At 44.7% G+C, this 25,939-nt stretch overlaps 1 protein-coding gene across 3 annotated transcripts in view; it reads left to right on the top strand.

Annotated features, from left to right (window-relative positions):
* Positions 1 to 25,304, top strand: part of sting1 (stimulator of interferon response cGAMP interactor 1) — a 43,641-nt gene extending 18,337 nt beyond the window's left edge. For 2 of the 3 annotated variants that reach the window (XM_041223685.1, XM_041223686.1), the window contains exons 2-8: positions 5,219 to 5,297; positions 11,798 to 12,021; positions 13,582 to 13,741; positions 15,071 to 15,179; positions 18,213 to 18,454; positions 19,975 to 20,161; positions 24,735 to 25,304. In XM_041223685.1, the coding sequence (XP_041079619.1) occupies positions 11,798 to 12,021; positions 13,582 to 13,741; positions 15,071 to 15,179; positions 18,213 to 18,454; positions 19,975 to 20,161; positions 24,735 to 24,925 (1,113 nt within the window). In that variant the 5' untranslated portion in view covers positions 5,219 to 5,297 and the 3' untranslated portion in view covers positions 24,926 to 25,304. The remainder of the gene's footprint in view (positions 1 to 5,218; positions 5,298 to 11,797; positions 12,022 to 13,581; positions 13,742 to 15,070; positions 15,180 to 18,212; positions 18,455 to 19,974; positions 20,162 to 24,734) is intronic. The other variant, XM_041223684.1, reaches the window with a different exon arrangement.
* Positions 25,305 to 25,939: the final 635 nt, after the last annotated feature.

Genomic DNA, 25,939 nt, shown 5'->3' with positions numbered 1-25,939 from the left:
AGGCATATGCGATTTTGAAATGCCACTTGCTATATTTACTACAAAAAAAAAAAAAAAAAAAAAATTAAAAATTAGTTTGGTTTTTGAAAAAATAAACACTTTTGATTTTTTATTTGCCCCTGCACTATTGGAGTGCAGGGGTGTGTGTTTATTTTTGTTTTGTTGTATAAAACAAAATTAAATCTTTTTTTTTGAAAAAATAAATAAAAAACTTTAGTTCTTTTTTCCTATTTTGTTTTGCGCACCCCTGCACTATTGGAGTGCAGGGGTGAGTCTGTCTGTTTCCTTTTGTTTTTGTTTAAATAAATAAATAAAAATTAAAAATTTAAAAATGAGCGGGCAACCTCAAGAAGCCCCGAAAAAGTGGGCAAAGGTGGCTGCAGCGGAAGCTGCAGCACCTTTTAAAAACATTACCAGGAGGCACGGAGTCCGGTGCCTCCTGAAGGACTCCCTCTCGATTGAGGGCTTTGTCAAGGCCATGGCCAAGGTGGTGGGGCCATCGGCGATCGTGGCGGCCTCTAAAATGTATGGGAAAGCCGTATTTTTCTTAAAATCGGAGGCCGCCGCGAACACGGCAATCGAGAGGGGTCTCGCGGTGGCGGGGATTTTTATCCCCGTCGAACCGCTCGCGGGCCTGGGCACTAGGGTCGTCCTTTCAAACGTGCCACCTTTCTTGAGGGACGACCTGCTCAGGCCCCATTTGCAAGCCTTGGGGGAGATAAAGACATCAATCCACCCCCTCCCCCTAGGCTGCAAAGACCAGCACCTCCGCCACATATTATCTTTCCGCCGCCAGGTGCCCATTCAACTGGCGGGTCAGGACGTGGCGGAGGGCAGCTTCGTGGTCCCCTTCGAGGGGACCAATTATGTCATCTTTTACTCATCGGAGGAGGTGCGGTGCTACCACTGCAAGGAGCTGGGGCACCAGAAGAAGAGGTGCCCCAAGCTCCAGCAGGGCGCAAAGCCACCCGCGCCCGCACCGCGCCCCTCCGAGTCCACCTCGCCCCCGGGGCCCTCAAAGAGGCCCGCGGAGGGGGGCAAGACAACACCCGCCCCCCTGCCAGTAACATCAAAGGTCGCCGGCCGCAGCAAAAAGAAGGCGGCGGCGGCCGGGTCCGCCGGGGAGGCCAAGCGGGGGGAGACGAAACCGTCGTCGTCTGGCGGCGGGTCAGGGGGCGCTCCCGAAAAGGAGACTCCCTCGCCAGAACCCCCTGCAAGGCAGGGCGGCAAAGCCGCCTGTAAAATAAAACATCTCCCCGAGCGGGTGGAGAGAAACGCCACCGAAGGCGAGCTCCCCGCTGCCGCGACGGGGCGGGGGACCGTCTCTGGCGGCATAAGGGGGAAGAGGAAAGCACAAGGCCTCTTCCCCACCTGTGCACATAAGTGCACTAAAACCGGTCTCTTGGCGAGGGTCCCCGGGGGGACGAAAGAAAGCCCCCCGATACCCAAACGCCCGCCTCGGCGTCCCCCCTCCACCGGCAACGGGGGCCTCGGCCCTCGTCATGTCAAAGAGGGGGAGAAACATCCACCTGCCGAGGCGGTCCGGGGCTCCGCCGAAGAAGCGGAGCCCATGGAGGAGGCCCCCGCCGAGAGACCGGAAGAAGCCCTCGAGGCGGTTCCCCTCCTCGCGCCGCAAGAGACCGCGGACGTCGGCCCCGACTCCATCGCGAAGGAGGGTTCCCCCGCGGAGCGGCTGCCTCGGGCGCCGTCCTCCTCCGACCGCGACACGGGCCCAGAACCTGGTGTTGCCGAAGAGGGGGCGGCTGAACCAACACCCGAGGCAGAAGCGGGCTCCGCGGAAATGCGGGAGACCCCAGCCGAGGAGCCGGAGGGGGGTGAAGAACCACCCCTCCCGGAGAAAGAACCGCCCCGGGTTCCTCGCTCTGGCGGGGAGGCGGTGGCCGTGGCCGAGGGCGGGGAAGAACCCGAGAGGGTAGATCCCCTCACTCCGAGGGTCGGGGATGGGCCTGAGACCGTGCCTCGGCCCCCGAAAGAGGGACCCATGCCGTCGGGTTCGGCGGCACGCGTCGGGCGCCCGTCTGCGCCCCCTAAATCCAGGGTGCAGACGACGCCCGCGAGGGTCCCTCCGCCGATGTCTCCCGCGCCGTCCCCCGGGGGTGGGACGCCGGGAGACTCGGTGAAAATCAAAATAAGACGCAACGCGCTCACTCACCAACGTGAGTGTGTTGTGCTTCTTCACCGCGAGGGGGGCGGTGGAGAACCGGAGGAGAGGGAGGAGGAGTCGAAGTCCGCGTGCGGCGCGGGCTCGGAGGCTCTGTCCTCCTCTTCTCCGAACATCCCTGCGGCGGAGCTCTTGGACTTCTTGGAGGCCACCACCCACCGCAGGGATAAGGTTCAGCTGGCCCTGGACAAATGGGGGGATTTCGAGAGAATCCTAAACTCTGTGAGATCCTTCCTCAGGGCTGGCCACATGTTCAGGGCCCTCCTCCGTTCCCGGATTCATTTAGAGCACGCCCACGCGGAGTCTGCTGGCGACATGGCATCATTTGTCGACCAGTGGACCCTAGGGGGCGTGCTCTGTACCACCTCCCTTTTTACAATTCTTATTTAATTTACAGTCCTTTTTCTGGTTTTTCTTTTAATTAGTTAAATGCCTATTTATTTAGCATCCTCTTTTACGAGGATGCTAATTGGAATTTTTCTATGACGTTTGCCTTTTAGGCATTTAAATAGACCTGCTATCTGCTCGAGACCTCGTAGCTCGCAGAATGTTCGAATTGATGCTCAAATTTCGCTGCACTGCGACCTCCTCCTAACAATAAAAATGACTACGCGACCCCACTGGCCCGTGTTATTGCAGACTAGTTAGTATTGATAAGTAAAACATGCATTGCAAGATAATATCAGCAAAACGAATATATAACCATTGGTTGTTGTTAATTAATATACAGAAAAGCACATGACCAAATGGATATCATTGGTTAAATATAATTTCAAAGAAACACAACTTGTATTTACTTTCCAGGGGAATTTTCTATTCTAAATGAAGACCAACAATCCCAAAAAATTCAGTTTACAACAGGCAGAATTGATAACACTGCTTTTCAGTAAGAAGAAGAAAAAAAAAACACGAGATTAAAGCCAACAGTAACAGTGCCATATATCACATTAATTACATGCTACCTCTGTTACTCAGAGCTGTCACATCAAATGTATTAATTTTTGTTCCATGAAATGCATGTTTTAATATTGTGTTTATTAGTAGTATTTCTATTTAAATGCCAAAAAAGATATTGTCAACTCCAGCCGTCAATCGACAGCTGGAGAAAAAATTTCAAATTATTATTCTCGTAGAAGAGGATGCTAAATAGCTAGGCATTTAACTAATTTGAACAAAAAAAGGGTCAGAAAAACTGCAAATTAGATTGTCAGAACAAAGGGTGAGGTGGTGGCAGTCATTTTTTTTTCTGGCAAACTTCTGGCAAAGTTTTTGCCTTTAGCGACAATCAATCTGATGGTTGCCAGAGGTTTGCTTTAAAGTTAGCCACTACTGGCAAATGACTACAAACATCTGGCGACATTTTGTGGTTAACCTTTTAATCTGCAAACTTGCGGCACATTAGCTACAAGCTTGCCGCAAACTATAAACTTTTGTAAGGGTTACAGACTACGTCGAATCCAAACTGACAGGCAATCTGGGAGGTCCAGTGCCTTAACAGGTATGATAGCATTAGTACTTTAACACGTTTATGATTATAACATGTTTTACCGTTAAGCTGTGCATGCATAAAGCTAAAACCCCCACTGCTAAAGTCTAAACCTAAAGTCTAAACCATATTATATATATATTATATATATTATAATATATATTATATATCTATAATATATATATCTTATATAGGGATATGAGTAGCCCTGTACAGTATTTCTTTTTAGAACGGGGTCACCCCCCTCTGCCCCTGTGTTATTTTGAGTTTTGTTTATTTATTTTATGCACTCTGGGTGGGGTGTACAAAGGAGAGAGTACGGGAGAGCGAGAGGAGAGATTTAAAACAAAACGAAAGTAAACTAAAACTCAGAAGTGCCGTGAAAGCTACTGCCCAGTTTTGTTTATTATGATTTATGTATTGTATATTTGTATATATATGACAGTGGAATGCCGTGTGTTTTGTTATTGTTTTGACGGCTTGGCCACGTTTGTTTTGTTATTGTTTTCTTTTTATTTAGATGTTTTCCGGCAGAGACGAGATTGGCAGACCGTCCTCTGCCAGGTGCTAATTTTAAAACTTGTGCAGAATGTGGCCGAGGGGTAATGAGAGAATTGATAGTTTAACCCCTCGGCCATAGTAAATAAAATCCTGCAGCTCTCTGCACTCTGGGTGGGGTGTATAGAGTACGGCAGAGTGAGAGGAAATATGAAACAAAACTAAAACTCAGAAGTGCAGTGAAAGCTACTGCCCAGCTGGACCTGAGCGTTTTGTGTTCAAGATATATTTTTGTTTGAACGTTTATTTTTTGAGCTCTGTGAGCAGGTTTATTTTTGTTTAAATATTTTATTTATTTTTGTGTGTTTAGTAAACGGTGCGCTGCGTCTTTTTGCATCTGCAGTACCTGCCTGTTTGTTATTTTTCCGGCTTCGTGACATCAGGCTCTCCACAACTAAAACATAAATCCTATCCCTTATAGCAATGCATCAATATAAAATAGATATAGATTCAAAATAGTTCTTCCAAAATATTTATGGAAGTGTAGATTTTAATGTAAGGACAGAAACTGCCTTCAAAGGCAAAGCAACAGCAATCAGGTGGATCAGAGATCTTCAGAGCATGGATTACATCAGCTTGTAGTTCCAAATTGAGTGACAATTAACTAGGATTTTACCTCGGTTTTCATGGAGCTTTTGCTTTGCTTTTTACATCATAAGTCATAATTAAATCTTAAACATTAATATGCCTTGACAGCTCATGTCTTTCAAGTGAATAACATTTTCAAATACACCCAGTAACTCTTTCTAATGGGCCATCATCCCATAATCCACCTCCCCTACATTTCCAAAATATGTGAGGTGAACTTTTGAACTGATGTTATTCTTTTTTGGTACCAGGGAGTTCCTGAACACAGCTGCAAGTGAATGCAGTGCAAGTATAGAATAATACATATAGAAAGTTTGGTTTAATAGTATACTTTGGTTTAATTATTCCAATCCTGGGTTAAAATATATTTCCCTTTTTAACAATCTTCCTTTCCTTTCCTACAGCCTCTCTCTGACAAAGTGGTTAATACTGTGCAGGTGCATGTGATCAAAGAACAGACAGAATTACAATCCAGGTGCAAAGGTTTGTTTTTATTTCTTTTATGTCCAGTGCCTAACGGCAAAACAAACAGTAAATAATAAAGCTGGTAAGTAATACAGCAATGTGTATTACTTACTTTATAATCCCCGGTTTGGTTCCAAAATAATAGTCCTGTTATTGTATCCTCACATTAAACACAAAACACATTCACAAGTCTGTTTAATGCATGAATGAGTGATTGTGATACAAATACAGTTTATTGCGAAATGAGTGCAGTGCTGTTCTGGGTTTGTGCTGGCCAGCAATTAGACAAAACAAACAAACACTCACAGTACGTATAGTTACAATACATGTCCTTTTAGGTTCTTTTACTATTTAACCAAAACGAAGGAACGGATTACATCGCTTCGACCCCTACTTATACTGTCAGTCATACCCTTGGTAAACGATTGCAGCCACTCCTCCAATCCGTGGCTGGCACATCATTTCCCTTCTGGGTCAATGAGTTAGTGTACCGAAGCTCCACCCCTTTTCTAAATGACCGACTTCCTTGAAACCCTCGGAATAAAGTGTCAGGCCAAGTAGTCCAGGGTACTCTGTTCCCATTACTTAGCGCCCTCACAGGCCGCTCAGAGTGGAGCCGAAGGAACACTCGGTTGAATTTAACTTTCCTGTTACTCCCCCCTCCCAGGAAAAATAATCTGCATTTTGGTGGTCTTTCCCTGCACGATGTACCATGTGGTACATGAAGGGCTCCAATACCAGATATCACCAAGTTATCCGGGCATTGCTATCCTTCATTAAGCTTAACCACTTGAGTGGAGCATGATCTGTAACAAGATCAAATGAGAGTACTAGCAGGTAGTATCGTAAGGAGTGAGTAGCCCATTTAATGGCCTAACACTCCTTTTCAACTATGGAGTAGTTGTGCTACCGAGGGAGCATCTTTTTACTGATATACAATATGGGTGTTCTACTCCATCAACCTTTTGGGACAAGACTGCGCCTTTCCCAGACTATCTAGAAGTTTGTCGACCCGAGGCATGGGGTACACATCGAACTTGTCAATAGCGTTTACCTTCTGGAAGTCTACACAGAAGCGATTGTTGCTGTCCTGGAAGATTCAATCACCCCAAGTTTGAGCATGTCCCATGTCTCTTTGCGATCGCCACTCCTTCGACTTTCTGGGATCCGGTAAGGCCTCTCTCGTACTGTGACACCTGGTGGAGAGATAATGTCATATTCAACCAAATTAGTTCTGCCGGGCAAATCAGAAAAAACATCGCTGAAATCCTCAATAAGCTTACGCAGCTCCCGTTGCTGCTCTGGAACAAATTGTTCCCCCATCTAAATGATTTTAATGCTAGGGTCTCTGGACAGGGGAATAAATCATCCTGTACATTTGTCTGGGGCTATATATAAGGCCTCCCAAGGCTTTAATAAAGTTACATGATAAAATCTAGTTTTATAATTCACCTTTCCTATAGCCCGAATCACTTCATATGGCCCCTGCCATTTAGCACATAATTTTGGTTCTGAGAAGGGAAGCAACAGCATTACCTTGTCTCTTGGTTGAAAGGTTGGAATTAGTGCACTTTTATTGTAATGCTGCTGTTGCCGGTGCTGAGCCGATTTGAGGTTCTCCTGGGCCAAACGACAATCAAATCCAGACTATCTCATAGTAGGAGCACATGCAGCACTACATGTTTGGATGAGCTTTTGTGCTCCTCCCAACCCTCTCTCTACAGATCGAGGATGCCGCAAGGCTGTCGGCCAGGCAAGAGCTCGAAAGGGGAGAACCCTGTCGAACTCTGTGGCACCTCTCTCATGCCAAAAAGGAGGTAGGGAAGAAAAAATGCCCAATGCTTTTGCTCTTGGTTTACAAAACGTCTCAGCTTCTGTTTTACAGACTGATTAAAATGTTCCACCAAACCATCCATGTGTGGATGATAAACAGATTTCTTGATGGGATGTATTTTTTATATTTTATACACTTTTTGTAGCGTGTTAGACAGAAAGTTGGTTTCTGTCAAGCTCTCCTTGGGGATCTCTACTCTAGCCATAATCTGCAGTAATTCTTTGGTAAGTGCAGCTGCACTAGTTGGCCTCAATGAAACTGCTTCCGGGTACCGTGTTGCATAATCCACCACCACTAATATATGCATATATCCGGAAGAAGAAGGTAGCAATGGGCCCACTATGTCCATTGCAATGCGTTCAAAGGGGGTAGAAATAATCGGCAGTGGAACCAAAGGGGCGGGGTGCACTCGACCCGGCGCTACTCGCTGGCAGTCGGGGCATGTGGCTACATATTTCAACATATCAGTATGACATCCTACCCAATAGGATCAAGCCAATATCCGTCCCCTTGTTTTGTCAGCTCCGAGGAGCCCCGCAAAAGTGATATCGTGCGTCAGCTCATGACCTCGGGCCAAAAAAACGGGGTAACCAATTGTGTTACAGGCTGTCCTGTGACAGCAGCTAAGTTTACCCTATACAGTAATTGCCCCTTGATACTGCACTGTCAACATCCTTAGCTTCAATAGACCAGACCTGTCCCCAAGCATGCAGTAGTGACAAGTCATTATGTTGGCCCCACACTTTGGAGCGTTCTCCCAGCAAACCCTAGCCTTGTCTCATTAATGCCCCTCCCATTTTTGTATCCGTCTCTCCTTATTTGTTTTTCTTGGATGAAAAATGGGGGAAAACTTTTCAGTTTGAAAAGGAAAAACTTCAGTTATATCCCTTTCTTTTTTTTGAGACTGCAGTTCATTTAACTAATTCTCTATAATCTATCCAGTCTCGACCCAGAATTATTGGGTGTGGTAGCCTTTCTGACCCCAACTACTAGGTGGCATTTTATCGGTTCTACCGATAAATATACTTTTAGGGTGGTGTATGACACCGTATCTCCATGGACGCAGGAGATTGCTACCTGACCTTGTGGCTGCCACGACACAGATCTGCCTTAATTAAGGTCTGCTCACACCCAGTGTCCACTAATGTGTGGGTTTTCACCTTGCCTAAAACTGCATTAACAATACAAGGCCCCTCCCGACCATTTTACCCGCTGTTACCCACTTCAGATGCCCAATTTGCATGCCACCATGTCACACTCCATTACCGATGGGGATGGCCTGGCCTGGCCTGGCCTGGTGCCCCTGTTGGTTATATCTAAAACAGATAGGGGAGAAGGAGGGAACATTGGTTATATGTTTGTCTCATTGCTGATATGACAACAGGGTTAAAGTAACAGCTTTACCCCTGCTGGGGGCCAACCTTGACCTCCATGAAGATGAGGCAAAGTTGCCCATTGGGGCCGAAGATGTTGTAGGTGAAGAAGAGAGAGGAGGTGGTGTACAGCTACTCTGGCGGACAGGAGCTGTGGACAGGTTGGTGTGGGCTGAGACCAGGGAGTCCTCAGCCAGTTTATTGCTGCTTCCAGTGTGGCGGGGTTGTGGCGCCGTATCCACATGGCAGAATTGCTCCACTGCTATGCCTCCGCCCATTTGCAGACCCGTTTTCTGGGCAGGGCTTAGCCAGTGCGCCATGTGGTCACACAACTGCTGCGCAACCACCCTGGGGCATGAACCCCAAAAGTAATGACTAAAGCTAAGGTTTACAATTTTAGAAAAGCAAACTATGAAGGTATGAAACAGAGACTAGCAGAAGTAGATTGGAGTAAAATAAAGAAAACACCCACAGAAGAAGGATGGTTGTTCTTCAAAAATGTAGTACTAGAGGCGCAAAACAATTACATCCCTAAAGTAGACAAATCTAAATGTAAAACTAAATTGCCAAAATGGTTTAATAGATCAATTAAAAAAAAATATTCAGCGAAAAAAGGCACTTTACAGAGCATTAAAAAAGGACCAAAAAGAAAGTACGCAGAAAGAGTACACAGAACTGCAAACGCAAGTCAAAAAGGAAGTTAGAAAGGCCAAGAGAGAAATAGAAATGAACATTGCTAAGGGAACTAAAACGAATTCCAAAATGTTTTTCCAATATTACAACAGCAAGCGAACATTCAAAGAGGAGATTAAATGTTTAAGAGATACAAATGGCAAAATCGTAGATGAAGAAAAAAAATAGCAAATATATTAAATGATTACTTTTCACAAGTTTTTACAAAGGAAGATACTGACAACATGCCCCACATGTCATCCAGTTCCTATCCAGTTTTAAATAACTTTAGCATAACTGAGGCAGAAGTGTTAAAGGGACTAGGAGCTCTTAAAATAAACAAATCCCCTGGGCCGGATGAGATCCTCCCAGTAGTACTCAAAGAAATGAAAGAAGTAATTTACAAACCGCTAACCAAGATCATGCAGCAGTCTCTTGACACAGGGGTGGTACCGACAGACTGGAAAATTGCAAAGGTAATACCGATCCACAAAAAGGGAAACAAAACTGAACCAGGTAACTACAGACCAGTAAGCCTGACTTCTATTATATGCAAACTTATGGAAACTATAATAAGATCCAAAATGGAAAATTACCTATATGGTAACAGGGTCCTGGGAGACAGTCAACATGGTTTTAGGAAAGGGAGATCGTGTCTAACTAACTTGCTTGATTTTTTTGAGGATGCAACATCGATAATGGATATTTGCAAAGCATATGACATGGTTTATTTAGATTTCCAGAAAGCGTTTGACAAAGTCCCGCACAAAAGATTAATTCTCAAACTGAACGCAGTTGGGATTCAAGGAAACACATGTACATGGATTAGGGAGTGGTTAACATGTAGAAAACAGAAAGTACTGATTAGAGGAAAAACCTCAGAATGGAGTGTGGTAACCAGTGGTGTACCACAGGGATCAGTATTAGGTCCTCTGCTATTCCTAATCTACATTAATGATTTAGATTCTGGTATAGTAAGCAAACTTGTTAAATTTGCAGACGATACAAAAGTAGGAGGAGTGGCAAACACTGTTGCAGCAGCAAAGGTCATTCAAAATGATCTAGACAAGATTCAGAACTGGGCAGACACATGGCAAATGACATTTAATAGAGAAAAGTGTAAGGTACTGCATGCAGGAAATAAAAATGTACATTATAAATATCATATGGGAGATACTAAAATTGGAGAAGGAATCTATGAAAAAGACCTATGAGTTTTTGTTGACTCAGAAATGTCTTCATCTAGACAATGTGGGGAAGCTATAAAAAAGGCTAACAAGATGCTCGGATACATTGTGAAAAGTGTTGAATTTAAATCAAGGGAAGTAATGTTAAAACTGTACAATGTACTAGTAAGACCTCATCTTGAATATTGTGTGCAGTTCTGGTCACCTCGCTATAAAAAAGATATTGCTGCTCTAGAAAGAGTGCAAAGAAGAGCGACCAGAATTATTCCGGGCTTAAAAGGCATGTCATATGCAGACAGGCTAAAAGAATTGAATCTGTTCAGTCTTGAACAAAGAAGACTACGTGGCGACCTAATTCAAGCATTCAAAATTCTAAAAGGTATTGACAGTGTCGACCCAAGGGACTTTTTCAGCCTGAAAAAAGAAACAAGGACCAGGGGTCACAAATGGACATTAGACAAAGGGGCATTCAGAACAGAAAATAGAAGGCACTTTTTTACACAGAGAATTGTGAGGGTCTGGAATCATCTCCCCTGTAATGTTGTTGAAGCTGACTCCCTGGTATCCTTCAAGAAGTTTCTTGATGAGATTCTGGGATCAATAAGCTACTAACAACCAAACGAGCAAGATGGGCCGAATGGCCTCCTTTCGTTTGTAAACTTTCTTATGTTCTTATGTAACTGGGGATCCTCGTTACTCCTGGAATCTTACCCTGTGCGTTTTCCCCATGATGTTGAGCCGGCATAGGATGGCTCGCTTTACCAGGTCGTAGTTGGCGACTTCAGTGTCAGTGGCTTCAGGGGTGTGTGTAGAGCCTTGCACACAGGTGACCTGGAGGGTATGTAGAGCCATGCTTACAGGTGATCAGGGGGCTGTGTACAGCCATGCACACAGGTGACCTGGGGGGTGTGGAGAGCCATGCACACAGGTGACCTGGAGGGTATGTAGAGCCATGCACACAGGTGACCAGGGGGGTGTAGTGAGCCATGCACACAGGTGACCTGGGGGTGTGTACAGCCATGCACACAGGTGACCTGGGGGCTGTGTAGAGCCATGCACACAGGTGACCAGGGGGCTTTGTACAGCCGTGCACACAGGTGACCTGGGGGTGTGTACAGCCATGCACACAGGTGACTTGGGAGCTGTGTAGAGCCATGCACACAGGTGACCAGGGGGGTGTGGAGAGCCATGCACACAGGTGTCCAGGGGGGTGTGGAGAGCCATGCACACAGGTGTCCAGGGGGCTGTGTTGAGCAATGCACACAGGTGGCCTGGAGGGTGTGGAGAGCCATGCACACAGGTGACCTGGGGGGTGTGGAGAGCCATGCACACAGGTGACCTGGGGGGTGTGGAGAGCCATGCACACAGGTCACCTGGGGGGTGGGGTTGTAAATCAGAGCAGTATAGCAGTGGCTATTCCTCTTTCTCATGAGTTTTTCATTCCTCTTTCAGATGCAAGTCCACCCAGACAACCCAGAGATCCCTCAACCCCGCGGGCCGCTGGCAAGATACTCTGCGATCTGCTTTGGGATTTTGCTTTCAGTTTTTGCTTTGATTGTTCAAACTGATGATATTTTTCATTGTTTTGCTGTTCCTGGATTGATCTTTTCATTTTGTGGAATTTTAAAAGGTGTTTGTCACCTGTCAGAGGAAATAGTCTTTCAGTTCAGACCAAGGTAAGTGTGTGTGCCTTTTATTAACACAGTGCTGATAAAAATGAACCACTTAAGAGTTAAAGTTCTGGGTTCTCTTTGACACAGAGATTAATAGGCCTACAGGGAATAATAATTATTGTTTCAGTCAACTTTTCTAGTCTGTGTGTCTTGTTTAGTCCTTGTCCTTTTTGGGATTTTACCCAAACTAGTTGACTACAATGGTCAGTGCCTTTCGTCCAGTCTTGTCCTTGGATGTTGTTGCAAGACAATGCAGATACGACACACAACTCAACAGTGCTTTAATAATGCTTAAGCAAGCCATGCTTTTAGTCTCTGTTGCACTTCCTGGAGAGTGAAATTGTCCCCACCCCTGCATGGCTTCTTTCCTGTCAAAAAATAATCAGCTGCTTCCCCTATTGACTGACACACCTTCAGCCAGTAACATGCTTTGACCCAGAAGACACTGCTGGGTGAAATGAGCAAGAAAGTAAAGCAGTAATAGACTTGGAACTTTCATTAGCCCAGTGTAGAGCACCAGATATCTGTTTACAAAGTAAATACACGTTTGTGATAATAACACATGCTTCTTTAAAAACTGCACATTTAAGACCTATGTAGTTAATGGAAGTGCAACGTGTCAGTGTGGCAATGTGGATTGCAGTGCGCAGGTGTAGAGGTGATGCAGTGTTCAAGATAACGACAGACAACAAAGTACTGGTGAACTGATGGTTTTAGTTTGTAATCCAATATAGTGATGACAACAGTAAACAATAAATGGAGGACTGGCAGTACCCAACGATGAGTTCTGCTCAGTTAAATAAACACGGGGTTCAGTCCCAAAATAATAAGCATGGTATTTAAACACACATAATACACAAACATGAGGACAAGTCCAGGGTGCATGCTATTAGTGCTAGTGGTGCAAATACAATTTATCCGTAAACAATAGTGATGGTTGTCCGGGTTTGTGCTGACCTGAAGTGACCGCTCCGGATTGTGTTAGCTGTTTAACAAATAAGAAATACAACAGTTAGATGAAACAAGCAAACAAAACACAGTTACGTTTCACTTGGCCTTTAGCAGTTCAACCTTAACCGTAACAAAAGGAACCTTGCTACGTTCCCTTATAAACTGTCAGTCATGCCCCCTTGGTTTTCGAGTGCAGCCGTTTCTCCTCCGATCTAAGGTTTCCACATCGCTTCCCTTCTGGGACGATGACTAGGTGTACCGTAGCTCCGCCTCCTTTCTAGATGGCCAACTTCCACCTAACCCTGGGAATGAATCGTCAGGCCATCCAGTCCAATGCACTGTTCCCTTTACGCAGCGTCCTCACAGGTCAGAGGGAGATTTATCACCAAGAATCATTCTATCTTTTGTCACAGTCAGATATAAGGAATTGTTTTGTAAAATACAATTACTTTAGTAACTGCCTACTCTTTGCCCTACAAGAAATGTTCATAGCTTTGTACGCTATTATATTCTACTAGGTCCAAATTGACAAATTATAACACAAATATAACATAATTATATTGTTTCCTCTAAATGACATGAATATCCTTACGTTGTGTAACCCCTTTGCAGGTACAGAAGCAGTTTAATAGAAGTTTTGAAGGCATGTTTCAGTTGGAAAAATGTCTGTGTTGCAGTCTTTCTGTGTTTTGTCTCCATCAAACTTGAAGATTGGATTTGTATTCTCACAGCATGCGCCTGTTTCATGCTATTCACGGGGTCACAATTTTGGGTGAGTAATTTAATCATCTATTGATTTGGGGACTCTTTTGCACTGATAAGTGAGTCTGTCCATCTCCCTGTCCCTGCCCTCAGTGACATAGTGGGTGTGTCAGAACCTTTATGTGCAGTGCAGTCTGTCACACTGTCACAGTGCTGCAGAGGGACAGTGCAGTCTGTCACAGTGCTGCAGAGGGACAGTGCAGTCTGTCACAGTGCTACAGAGGGACAGTGCAGTCTGTCACAGTGCTACCGAGGGGCAGTGCACTCCATCACAGTGTAACAGAGGGACAGTGCAGTCTGTCACAGCATTACAGAGGGACAGTGCAGTCTGTCTGTCACAGCGTTAATGAGGGACAGTGCAGTCTGTCACAGCGCTGTAGAGGGACAGTGCAGTCTGCCACCCTGTTAACGAGGGACAGTGCAATCTGTCACAGTGCTACAGAGGGACAGTGCAGTCTGTCTGTCACAGTGTTAATGAGGGACAGTGCAGTCTGTCACATTGTTACAGAGGGACAGTGCAGTCTGTCACAGTGTTAACGAGGGACAGTGCAGTCTGTCACAGTGCTACAGAGGAACAGTGCAGTCTGTCTGTCACAGTGTTAATGAGGGACAGTGCAGTCTGTCACAGTGTTACAGAGGGACAGTGCAGTTTGTCACATTGTTACAGAGGGACAGTGCCGTCTATCACAGTGTAGTCTGTCATATTGCTACAGAGGGACAGTGCAGTCTGTCACAGTGTTAATGAAGGACAGTGCAGTCTGTCACAGTGCAGTCTGTCATAGTGTTAATGAGGGACAGTACAGTCTGTCACAGGGCAATAGAGGGACAGTGCAGTCTGCCACCGTGTTACAGAGGGACAGTGCAGTCTGTCACATTGTTACATAGGGACAGTGCAGTCTGTCACAGTGTTACAGAGGGACAGTGCAGTCTGTCACATTGTTACATAGAGACAGTGCAGTCTGTCGCAGTGTTACAGAGGGACAGTGCAGTCTGTCACAGCACTACATTGCAGTGTGATTATGTGCTGCTGCTATTGCTTTATTGCTTGGAAATGAGTAACCTCTCATCCCTGCTCAACAAGACACTGCTATCTGTTTCATTGATTTGTTTCTACACTCCTCGGTAGTGGAGGCAGACCATCTATTACACATGTGGGTTCTGGGGAGACGCCACACTTCCCCAGTCTATGCTGCAATGTCCTGGTAGAACATGGCTCAATTTCCCTAGTTTTGTGGGTTTGTGTTGCAAACTGAACGCTATCCTAACGTTGTTTGTTGCAGTGAGTAAATACAGTATCCCTGCTTGCCAATGGCTTCTAATGCTGTTTCTTCATGTTTAGAGCCCAACGGCAGTGGAAATCTCGACAATATGTGAGAACAGAAAGATGAATGTTGCTCATGGCTTGGCCTGGTCTTTTTACATAGGATATTTAAAACTGGTTCTGCCAAGTAAGTGTGTTTTATCTCCTATGATCTACATTTCATTACCTTCCTGTTTAATATTTGTTATTTTTATCATTCCTTATTGTTCCTTTTTCATTATAATTATCATGCTTACAAACTAACATTATCATGCTTACACACTTATTTACCATGATGTGGCAAAGTGCCCATCCCTGTGTGTATTTTGTATTGTGTGTTAATGTTGGTGTATAGTCATTGCTACACGGGATATAAACGGGTCTGTGTAACACAGGTGTTTAAAATGTAAATCCTTGTATTTAGGCACAAGGATTGCACAGCACTTCACATGCAAATAAAATGTAATAATATGTGAGCACGGGGAATTGCACTTTATTAAGTCACGTGCAGTTGGAAGTCTGGAGAGATGGCTCCACATACCTGGAGGAGCTCCTCAATGGTCTGGAGGACCAAGGCTGGTGCCTTGCCTGCGGGGTGTATGGGCACATGGTGGCTGTCTGCCCCTTCCAAGAGGAGGAGGAGGAACCGGCCCAGGAGAGGAAGGTGAGGAGGAGGAGGGGCAGAAAAAATCTGCAGCAGCAGCCACAGCAGGAAGAGGTCGGGGATGGCAATTGGGAGGTTTTTTTAAAGAACCTCGCGGCGGAGATCTGCCCCGGCTGTGGGGCATATGGGCACACGCTGGCTATCTGCCCCATGCAATATATAGAGCCGGAAGTAATGCCTCTGTGGGAGGAGCCCGTGCGTCCAGAGCCCAGACAGGGGGACCTTGCGCGTCCAACGCCCAGACGGGGAGACCGTGAGCATCCAGCGCCCAGACGGGGGGACTGTGGGAAACCAAAGCCCGAGAGACTGCTGTTGCCACCTCCACCAGCAGAGGGTGAGTGCCTGCTGGTATCACTTCCCCTACCGTCACCACCTGGAGGAGAGTAGAGCAGGTGCTTCCTCTGCCTTCATCATTTTCCTCTGCAAGTGAGGGAGAGCCATACCAGTCCTCTGTAATAATGGTAGACTACATGCTGCTCCCACCACCACCGCCAGGAGACTAGACGCCTTTCCCACCTCCGCTGCCAGGAGACTACACGCCTCCGCCACCTCCATCGGCAGTAGCAGAGCAGCAGGAGCTGCCTCTGCCTCCGCCACCTCCACTGGCAGGAGTAGAGTAGCATGAGCTGCCTCTTCCTCTGCCACCTTCACCGGCAGGAGACTACACGCCTCTGCCACCTCCACCGGCAGAAGCAGAGCAGCAGGAGCTGTCTCTGCCACCTCCACCTCCACCAGCAAAGGGTGAATGCCTGCTGGGTCCCTGTCTACCAGCAGAGGGTGAATGCCTGCTGGGTCGCCATCCACCAGCAGAGGGTGAATGCCTGCTGGGTCCCTGTCCACCAGCAGAGGGTGAATGCCTGCTGGGTCTCCGTCCACCAGCAGAGGGTGAATGCCTGCTGGGTCCCTTTCCACCAGCAGAGGATGAATGCCTGCTGGTATCATTTCTCCCATCAGCAGAGGATGAATACCTGCTGGTATCACTTCCCCCACCAGCAGAGGATGAATGCCTGCTGGTATCACTTCCCTCACCATCACGAGGAGAGGAGCTGGAGCAGCCTCTGCCTCCATCACCATCAGGGGGAGAGGATCAGGAGCTGCTTCTCCCTGCACCAGAAGGACCAGGAATAGATGCTGGCGGTCCTCAGCAGCCCTTTCATAGGCTGCTGAGGGAAGCACAGGGAAGAACCATCCGGCCACAGTGGCCGAGAAGAGGGCCAACACCCGCACCCCAGCTTGTCCTGACTCCCTGCCTCGCTTCGCCCAAGGATGCCTGCCTCGCTTCGCCCAAGGATGCCTGTCTCGCTTTGCCCAAGGATGCCTGCCTCGCTTCGCCCAAGGATGCCTGCCTGGCATCACCTGGGGTTGCCTGTTGCTCCACATCGCCTGGGGTTGTCAGCCGTTCTGCCTCACCTGGGGTTGCCAGCTGCTCCGCATCGCCTGGAGTCTCTGGAACTGCTTCGCCAGGGGTCGAAGTCAGCTCTGCTTGGCCGCAGGGGTCAGTGTGGCCAGAGCCACTGTTAACAGCTAATAAACCATGTTAAAACTGCAAACACCAGAGGCTATGGATGATCAATACCTAGTCAATCATATGCTTGAAATCTGTTCAAATTGTTACTGTAATAATGTTTAGCAAACTAAATCAGGATTTTGTTAACCTTATTCCTAACCCTAACCCCAAACCTTAGCTAAAAATTTACACAGTTTGTTAAGAGTTTATAAACTAAAAACATGGCCCTTAAAATACAGCATGACTACAGCTGCCACTTGTGAGTTAGTAAATGGAACGTTTGATACAAAAAATTTTAAGAGGGGAAGAAATAACAAGAACACAGCCATTTATTGGAAAACCTGATATTGGTTATTGAAAATGAGTTGGAGTTCTTCTAATTCTCCCAGAACTCTCAGCAACATGTTTTTCAGTGGTCTGTGTTCCTTATGTAACTCCTGTTGGATGGCTCCCCTGGTAAGGTCTGGTCGCATGGTATGCAGGGTGAGTCATGCAGTTAGGGGAGCGCAAGGACCCCTGATGGTCTCCCCTGGTAAAGGCAGGGCTGGTCTTTGTCTTCCAGTGGTTGGTAACTCACTGACATCTGCTCACAAGTTCCTGGGTGTAAAACAGGAAGCTGGCTTGGTCGTGGGATCTGAGGATGCCCACTGAAAGTCCAGTTCTCCTGAGCTGTGTGGGGAATTGTTGTGGTGAGGGGAAAAAAGTATTAGACATTCCAAATTGGGCAAACAATGTATGTTAGACCTACAAAATGAAAGTAATTCACACTAGGTAAGGTACACTGGATTTGTTTTGTTAGCTCTGTGGACATTAAGACATGTTACTTTGTATAGATGAGCATCTTACTGTCCTTGTGTTTTATGTTATAGACCAAAATGGAGATTTTGCTGTTCAGACGTTTTAACACATTTTAAACTGGAAACCTAATTCTGAAATAGAAGAGCAGATAACACAGAGAACTGGGTGTTCTAAAGGGTCCTTCTGATGACTGAATTTCTATTATATTGCAGAACTGAAGGACTCCATCCAGATTTTCTGTGACAAAAATAAGAATTCAATTTTAAAGTGCAAGGATACATGGAAGCTCCACATTCTAATGCCTCTGAGCTGCACAATCCCAGACAAGTTGGAAGATGAAGATTCTAACATAGTATTCCTAGAAAATCTTCCAGACATTGTGATTGACCGGGCGGGTGTTAGAACAAGAGTTTACAAGCACAGCCTCTATGCGATTTATGATGATGCTAAACGGGTACGTATACAAACACAGTTCAGCATATCCCTGTCCTATTAAAGCATTTTCAGCATTGTCACTGACCCTCCCTTTCTTGTGTTGAAACCAGTGCTACTATATATTTGCCAGCGTGGAACATGCAAGGTAAAAATAGTCAACTAGTGGGCACTAGAAAATATTAATAAATCTTGCATGTGATCATTTGTGGTGCTCTATTTGTACGTACAGTTTTGTAACAGTGCTGTTTGTGCACTATATTTGAAAACTGCTTGGAACTATTTATTAATGTTCTAAAATGTAATCTATATGTAAAGTTAATATAATCTATATGTAAAATTAATGTACTCTATATGTAAAAATAAGTGCACTTCCAGCCCTCTGAAACCTCACTTTCCATTTCTGTTCAGATTTCACTGTGGTACGCCTAGGTAGCATTGTGTCATTTGGCACACAATTTTTTTATTCATGTGTATTTCACTTGTATCACTTGCTTGTGAAAAGAGGCAACATGTCCCTTCCAAGTTATTCTGTGTTTTGAAATCTGTCACATATTTTGGTGTAGGAGAGAGTACATAAAATACAATGCAATACAATGCAAATGTATTTTTATATAGCACCCTTCCCAGAGCGCTATACAAAGTGAAAAATGAAAAAGGAACGGTGCATACAATGTGTTGTCTGCTTTCATAAAGATGGTTTCCCTTCCTTTCAGGCTTTAAACAAGAAGGGTGCAAACAATATGCTGTCTGGTTAGAAAATGCATTTTAAAAATTTAAAATGCATTTAGCAACAACACTTTGAACTAGAGAATGTTATACTAAATAACTAAAGGCTTTACACAACTTCAAGAAAAAAACATTTGTTGAAACATGCCAATAAACTACTACCTTCACAAACCAGAAAGTAATGTGGTCACCATATATCCTGATGGCGTTGTTTTAAACAAGCCCGCTCTGGAAACACAGTCTGATGCATACCTAACCAGTGTGTCTTTGTGTTCACAGCCTCATCACTGTGTGCTGGAGCGTGCCTAACCAGTGTGTCTTTGTGTTCACAGCCTCATCACTGTGTGCTGGAGCGTGCCTAACCAGTGTGTCTTTGTGTTCACAGCCTCATCACTGTGTGCTGGAGCGTGCCTATCCAGTGTGTCTTTGTGTTCACAGCCTCATCACTGTGTGCTGGAGCGTGCCTAACCAGTGTGTCTTTGTGTTCACAGCCTCATCACTGTGTGCTGGAGCGTGCCTAACCAGTGTGTCTTTGTGTTCAAAGCCCCATCACTGTGTGCTGGAGCGTGCCTAACCAGTGTGTCTTTGTGTTCACAGCCTCATCACTGTGTGCTGGAGCGTGCCTAACCAGTGTGTCTTTGTGTTCACAGCCCCATCACTGTGTGCTGGAACGTGCCTAACCAGTGTGTCTTGGTGTTCACAGCCTCATCACTGTGTGCTGGAGCATGCCTAACCCCAGTGTGTCTTTGTGTTCACAGCCTCATCACTGTGTGCTGGAGCGTGCCTAACCCCAGTGTGTCTTTGTGTTCACAGCCTCATCACTGTGTGCTGGAGTATGCCACACCTCTGCTGTCCTTGTATGGGATGTCTAACGAGTCGTTGGCAGAATTCAGCAGAGAGGACCGTCTGGAACAGGCCAAGCTGTTCTACAGGACTCTGAAAGACATTCTGGACAACTCACGAGACTGCAGGAACAGCTACCGCTTCATTATGTATGATGGTAAGTTGTTTTACAATACAGGGTGACTGGGCTACTACTGAGATACCAGAACTACTGCTGAGTGAAACAGCTGGGCGTGGCAGAGCTGAGGGAGGATACAAGCCAAAGACACAGGCAATGAGCAAATATACCAGGCTGCCTGAGTGAAAAACACAAGAGATATGCACAACACTGTGCAGCCTTTAGAAATGTAAAAGGACAAAGCTTCAATGAGAAGTCAGTGGGCCTGATTTTGAGGAAACGTAGTACAACACAAACGAAAGGGAAAAGAGTCTAGCAGCTAGCAAATCAGGAGCAACTGACATTCTCTTTAAGCGAACGATAATCTTAGCGATTGCATTTGCTTAAATTTGATGAAAAAACTGTTCTTTATTGTCAAAACACTATTTGTTAAAGTTTAACAAAAATAGTTTCCCATCTTTGCATGCAGGGTTTCCCTTGCTCCAATGCATTGATGTGATGTTTGGCTGCAGTTTTAACATTAAAGTGATACTGCAACACCCTGCTTTTTCAGTGTAACAGTTTCTCAGAACCTTGGAGAACTGGATTGGGCCAACACGATTACCTCGAGACGTATTACTGTACACCCTCCACAGAGTAAAAAACTCAACTCGTTGTCAAGTCATTTCAGCGTTACTTCTAGCAATTGCTGAGGTTGAAAACAACCAGAAATCAGCACATAAAAAATAAGCATGATTTTATGCCTGTGAGAGCATTACTGAAATGACCTTACAAATGTCTTCATAAAGCTTTTTCAGATTCATGGCCCCAGGGGGAAAACTGTATTTTTTCTTGTAATTAGTGCTGTGAGGCGCGAGTGTATTAAATGGAATGTCCAGACAATAATTTATGTGTACAGAAATAAAATAATTTATTTTTATTATCTATACACAACAAAATAATTAAATAACAAAAGAAAACAAAATGGTGTGAGGGAAGGAGTGCAGGGGTGAAATCCAAAACAGATCATGATAACTCGTCTTTAATCGTCTTCATGGCGAACCATACATAAACAAAAAAAGACAAAAGAAATGTTAGTGTTTTTTTTTTTAAATCCCGCTGCACCAAACTAGTCTCTCCCTCCACCCGTTACTCCTCCTATTTTACTTTCGGACCAACCCCGAACACAGTAGTACGTTCCCTTTAGTATGTAATGTCCCACCTCTGTAGTCAGTGGAACACCAATCCCCAACTGACAAGTGTCCTTATCCTTCACTTGACTCCAGTGGCTGGAATTTACATACTCGTACTTCCGCCCCTCACCAAGGTGCCGCCCCTCAAAAGATGACTTTTGCCATGGTCACGAGATCTTGGTAAGGGAAGTCCCGAGTTGGTTTGACGCCATCTACTGTCGGGAGGCTGAATCACAGACCGAAATCCCTTTGACTCATCACAAGTGCATACACCCCACCTACCTAGTACATATACCCTACATATCTAGTACATATAGCCTACATACACCACACCTACCTAGTACATACATACACCCTACATATCTAGTACATACAAGCTGCACACTTACAGAAATAGCTGCTGCAGACAATCGTACCGGTATTTATTATTGCACATATTAAGCTGATGAAGTAAGTTACTATTACCAATACAATGCTATATTTTTTACATATTCTTCTTTGCTACAGAGAGAACACTAATAACTACTGAGCTGAAATTTATAAGAGATGCTTTTTCCCAACCCAGACTCGCAGACTCATAGACGCAGTATAGTGTACCGTAAATACAAACTATACAGTTAGAAATACTAACAGAAATCTTTCAAGATCATTAGTGCTTTTACAACCAGTGCAGATTTCCATTACATGAACATAGATGTTAAAAACTTCATGCTGATTTGAACTCGGCTCTCGCCAAGATAAGCACCAACTAAGACGTAGCTTTACAGTAAACGAATGTGAGCCATCTGCATCTCCATCCATTTGCATTTCTTTCCATTTTTCTGATGATATAGATATATTTCTGTCTGGTGTTGATTGCTGAAATGTAATGCTGGCTCCAGGGATCAGCTCATTTTGCCTCCCCAGTGCATCAGTACACATAAAGGCTGTGATGCTGGCTCCAGGGATCAACCCAGTGCGGTCTCCCCAGCCCATCAGCATGACAGTTGTCTGGATTGAGCTAAGTAGGGTACATCTCCAGGGTCTTCAGGTGTGTTTCTTTCTTTCTATTGTGCTTGAGATCCCCATCCAGAATCTTTCCTTCTTAACCACAGCCAGTTGCTGCTCCTTTCTGCTGCTTCAGGTAAGTTCTTCACTATGCAACACAACTCTTGGCCACTGAACCCGACATCTCTGAGAAACCGGGTTGTAGAGTGTGCCACAAATCCTCGACAACCCACCTCCACTGGGTAAACTCGGACTCTCCGTCCTCGCTGTTCCGCTTCAGCAGCTAGTTGAGCATACCAAAGTTTCTTCCTATCATACGCCATCCACAGCATCCTCCCATGGCAGTGTTAGCTCTACCAGATGAACAAGGCGTGCTGATCCAGACCACAGCACAGTGTCTGGTCGAAGGTTAGTGGTGGCAATCTCAGGTGGAAAAATAAGCCGTTGACCAACATCTGCCAGCATCTTCCAGTCTCTAGCAGCTTCCAGTTGTCCTAGACGAGGCTTGGTTTTACACCTTTTCTTGGTGGTTGCTCTCCTGGACGGAGCAATATGGTCTTTTGTGTGTAATGCTTTGATGGAACTGGTGGCAACTTATTGGTCAGGTTACGCTTGGCTTCCAATGCTAAGGCCTTGGCTAAGACCCACCTTACATCCTGTCAAAATGTGCCTTAATGTTGCAGGTGATAAACACAAAGGACATGAGGGATCCTCACCCACCTAGAGGTTTAGGTTCTGTGGTGATGGGAGAACATCATTGCTGATCTGATGAGGAAACTTATCCTGCTGTGTTCCATTGTCCATAGGTCTTGCCAGCTGATCTTGCATTGTTCCACACTGTCCCATCTCATCCATTCTCCCTGCTTGGCCTGAGAAATGGCCTTTACACACCTGATCCTCTTCTACCACTTTTGCACCTCATTGACTTTGAGCTGAACTGAGACCAAAACCTCCTTTTCCATGCTGAACTTGCCCCATAATATCTCTGATTCAAAGGGCATCCTTAGCATCTTCCACAGCTTTCTTTGCTGCCCATTTTCTTCATGTTTTCAACACTGGTGCTGCCTCCATTATGCATTTGTTGTGTGAATCTACTAATGTTATTTCCAGTCGGACTTTGGCGCACTTAAATTCCTCGGTTAGAGCAGACACTGGTAGCTGCAGTATTATTTTACCATAAAGTCCCACTCTGCTGAGGCAGCGTGGAACTCCCAACCATTTCCTGACGTATGAACTGATTAAAGCTTCCAGCTTCTCAACTGTTGTCAAGGAAACCTTGTACACAGTCAGTGGCCACAGCAGTCTTGGTAGTAGACCAAACTGAAAGCACCAGAGTTTCAGTTTGCCTGGTAAAGCGCTGCTGTCTATGTAACTGGCAACATCATGTCAGTCTTTTTCTCTTATATTTTTGCCATATTGTGTCCATCAATCCATCTGTCACACTCTACATGCACCATAACTGGCTTGATTATGCACCAATCTTCACCAAACTAGGTATACACTTCAAGCCCAGTATAGATGTTTTAAATTGATTTTGCTATAATCTGGTATATTTACAGAATACATTTTAACCTATAAATTCACTCTTTCCCATTCTTACCTTTGCAATTATGAGAACCCTGTACATTTACCAGAACTGGTTGCAAGTAGCAGATACCACAGGTAGCTTTATTCATTGAGGACAGCAGCTGGACATGTTAACTGACAGAATATCTGAATCAACCTCACTGATAGCACAAGAGTACCCTTGCAGTGCAGTCAGTTGAGAGCGATGCCTGCACCATGTCTGAAGTGCACGTAAAGGGATGTCACTATTGGAACTGTAAGCAAAATAAATAATAACAATATATTTAAAAATACAACTAAATTCAGAAAGAAGTGTACTAAAGAGACTGTCATGCATTGTTAGATGTTTCATTTTCACCTTTTCAAATTTGAAGAATTTCAGTGGCAATATTTAGATCTGTTCGGTTGCAAAGACCCCACAGTCTTCCTCCCTCATTGGGTCCCCCTGTAAACAGCCACACTCCTGCTACGACCTGTAGATGCAGGAGGTGGTGCCTGTGATACGTATCAGCTGTTTGGAACTGTTTGTTGGGTTCTATTGGCCTTTTGGAAATGAGACATGGACACTCATCATGGTAATTGAATTGAATTGAATGGAATGGAATTGATTTGAATTGAATTGTAATAATTGAATTGATTTGAATGGAATGGAATTGAAATGATTGAATTGGTTTGAATGGAATTGAAATAATTGATTTGAATGGAATTTAAGTGATTGAACTGATTTGAATGGAATAGAATTGAAATGATTGAATTGAATTGATTTGAGTGGAATTGAATGGAATGGAATTGAAATGATTGAATGGAATGAAATTGATTTGATTGGAATGGAATTGAAATGATTGAATGGAAGGGAATTTAAGTTAATTGAATTGCTTCTCCTGCAGACTCCCAGGCCGCGGGGGATCCTCACTTCCTTTCGAAGGAAATTCTGAAACACCTCCAGCAGCAGGAGAAGGAGGAGTACTCCCTGAGCGAAGGCTCGGAGGTGCAGACTGACCAGCACGAGGCCATGTCTCAAGACCCCACGTTAATGATCAGCAACGAAGCACCGCGCTCACTGTTGTCTCACTTCTAACACTGTATTCAGTAAACACTAAGGATAACAAAAACACTGTAAACTGGTTTAATAATTACAGCTTCCTAGAGCTTCAGGTCTAACAAGTCACGTAGACCAACCTTTCAGCTGGTAATCGGCACCCTGACCTGAGAATGGCGATGTTTTTTCTGGAGCTTGGCTGAATGTAAAAGTGAGGAAGTCTTTTGAGTAACCACACTTAAATGTCAGTTTGTTCAGCCTTAGGTGGAATGTGTAGGTTGTGGCAGTTTATAGTATTCTTATTAATGAGAAAGCATTTTTCTTATTTCTTATTTGTTTTGACTTTTTTAAGAAATAAGTAAAATCAGCTGTTTTCAAAATATGCAAAATAAAAAAATAAAGAAAGTGTTTCTGATAACATTTATATTGCCTCAAATAATTGAAGAAGACACTATGGAAGCGTGGAGAAACGTGCTTCACATGTGCGCTGCATTGCACTGCCCCCTTCATGCTGTGATTCTGAAGGCAGAATTCCATTAGCGCTGACCAGTGAGGAAAATGTGGGAGTTTTCACTTTAAGAAAATGATTGCCCTTGTGTTTGCCATTGCTGTGATTTAGATGAACAAAAAGCTGCTCTTTATTTTCACCATTTCATTTGGTAATGATGTATTTAGAAATATTTTCATTCATTGAACAATTAAGAATATGGCACTGCAATCTATGAATGAATGTTGATTCGTTTTATACTTCTAGCCTTTGCAAATAGATTTATATGGGAGCTGTGATTTGGATTGTGGCTTTATTAACTTGCTGTGAAAAAGAATGATTTCTATGAAAAGTTTTAAAATACTGTACATAGGCCTGCACCTCATACTTGATCATTTGTGGCAGTAATTTAGTCCAACTTGTTTGATATTTTGATAAGCACTTGTCGTTGTGTAATATGAAATGACCGTGTCGTGGCAAAGTACTGGAGCTGAATTGAGAATACAGTAAATAATTACTTGTAGGAGCAGGTTCAACTAAGAACAGTTGGCTTAAATGAAAAGTAT

This window comes from Polyodon spathula, chromosome 22 (assembly GCF_017654505.1).
Source record: "Polyodon spathula isolate WHYD16114869_AA chromosome 22, ASM1765450v1, whole genome shotgun sequence".
NCBI classification, from domain to species: Eukaryota; Metazoa; Chordata; class Actinopteri; order Acipenseriformes; family Polyodontidae; genus Polyodon; species Polyodon spathula.
Note: the sequence above shows the minus strand (reverse complement) of the source record. Positions and strands in the feature narration are given on the sequence as shown.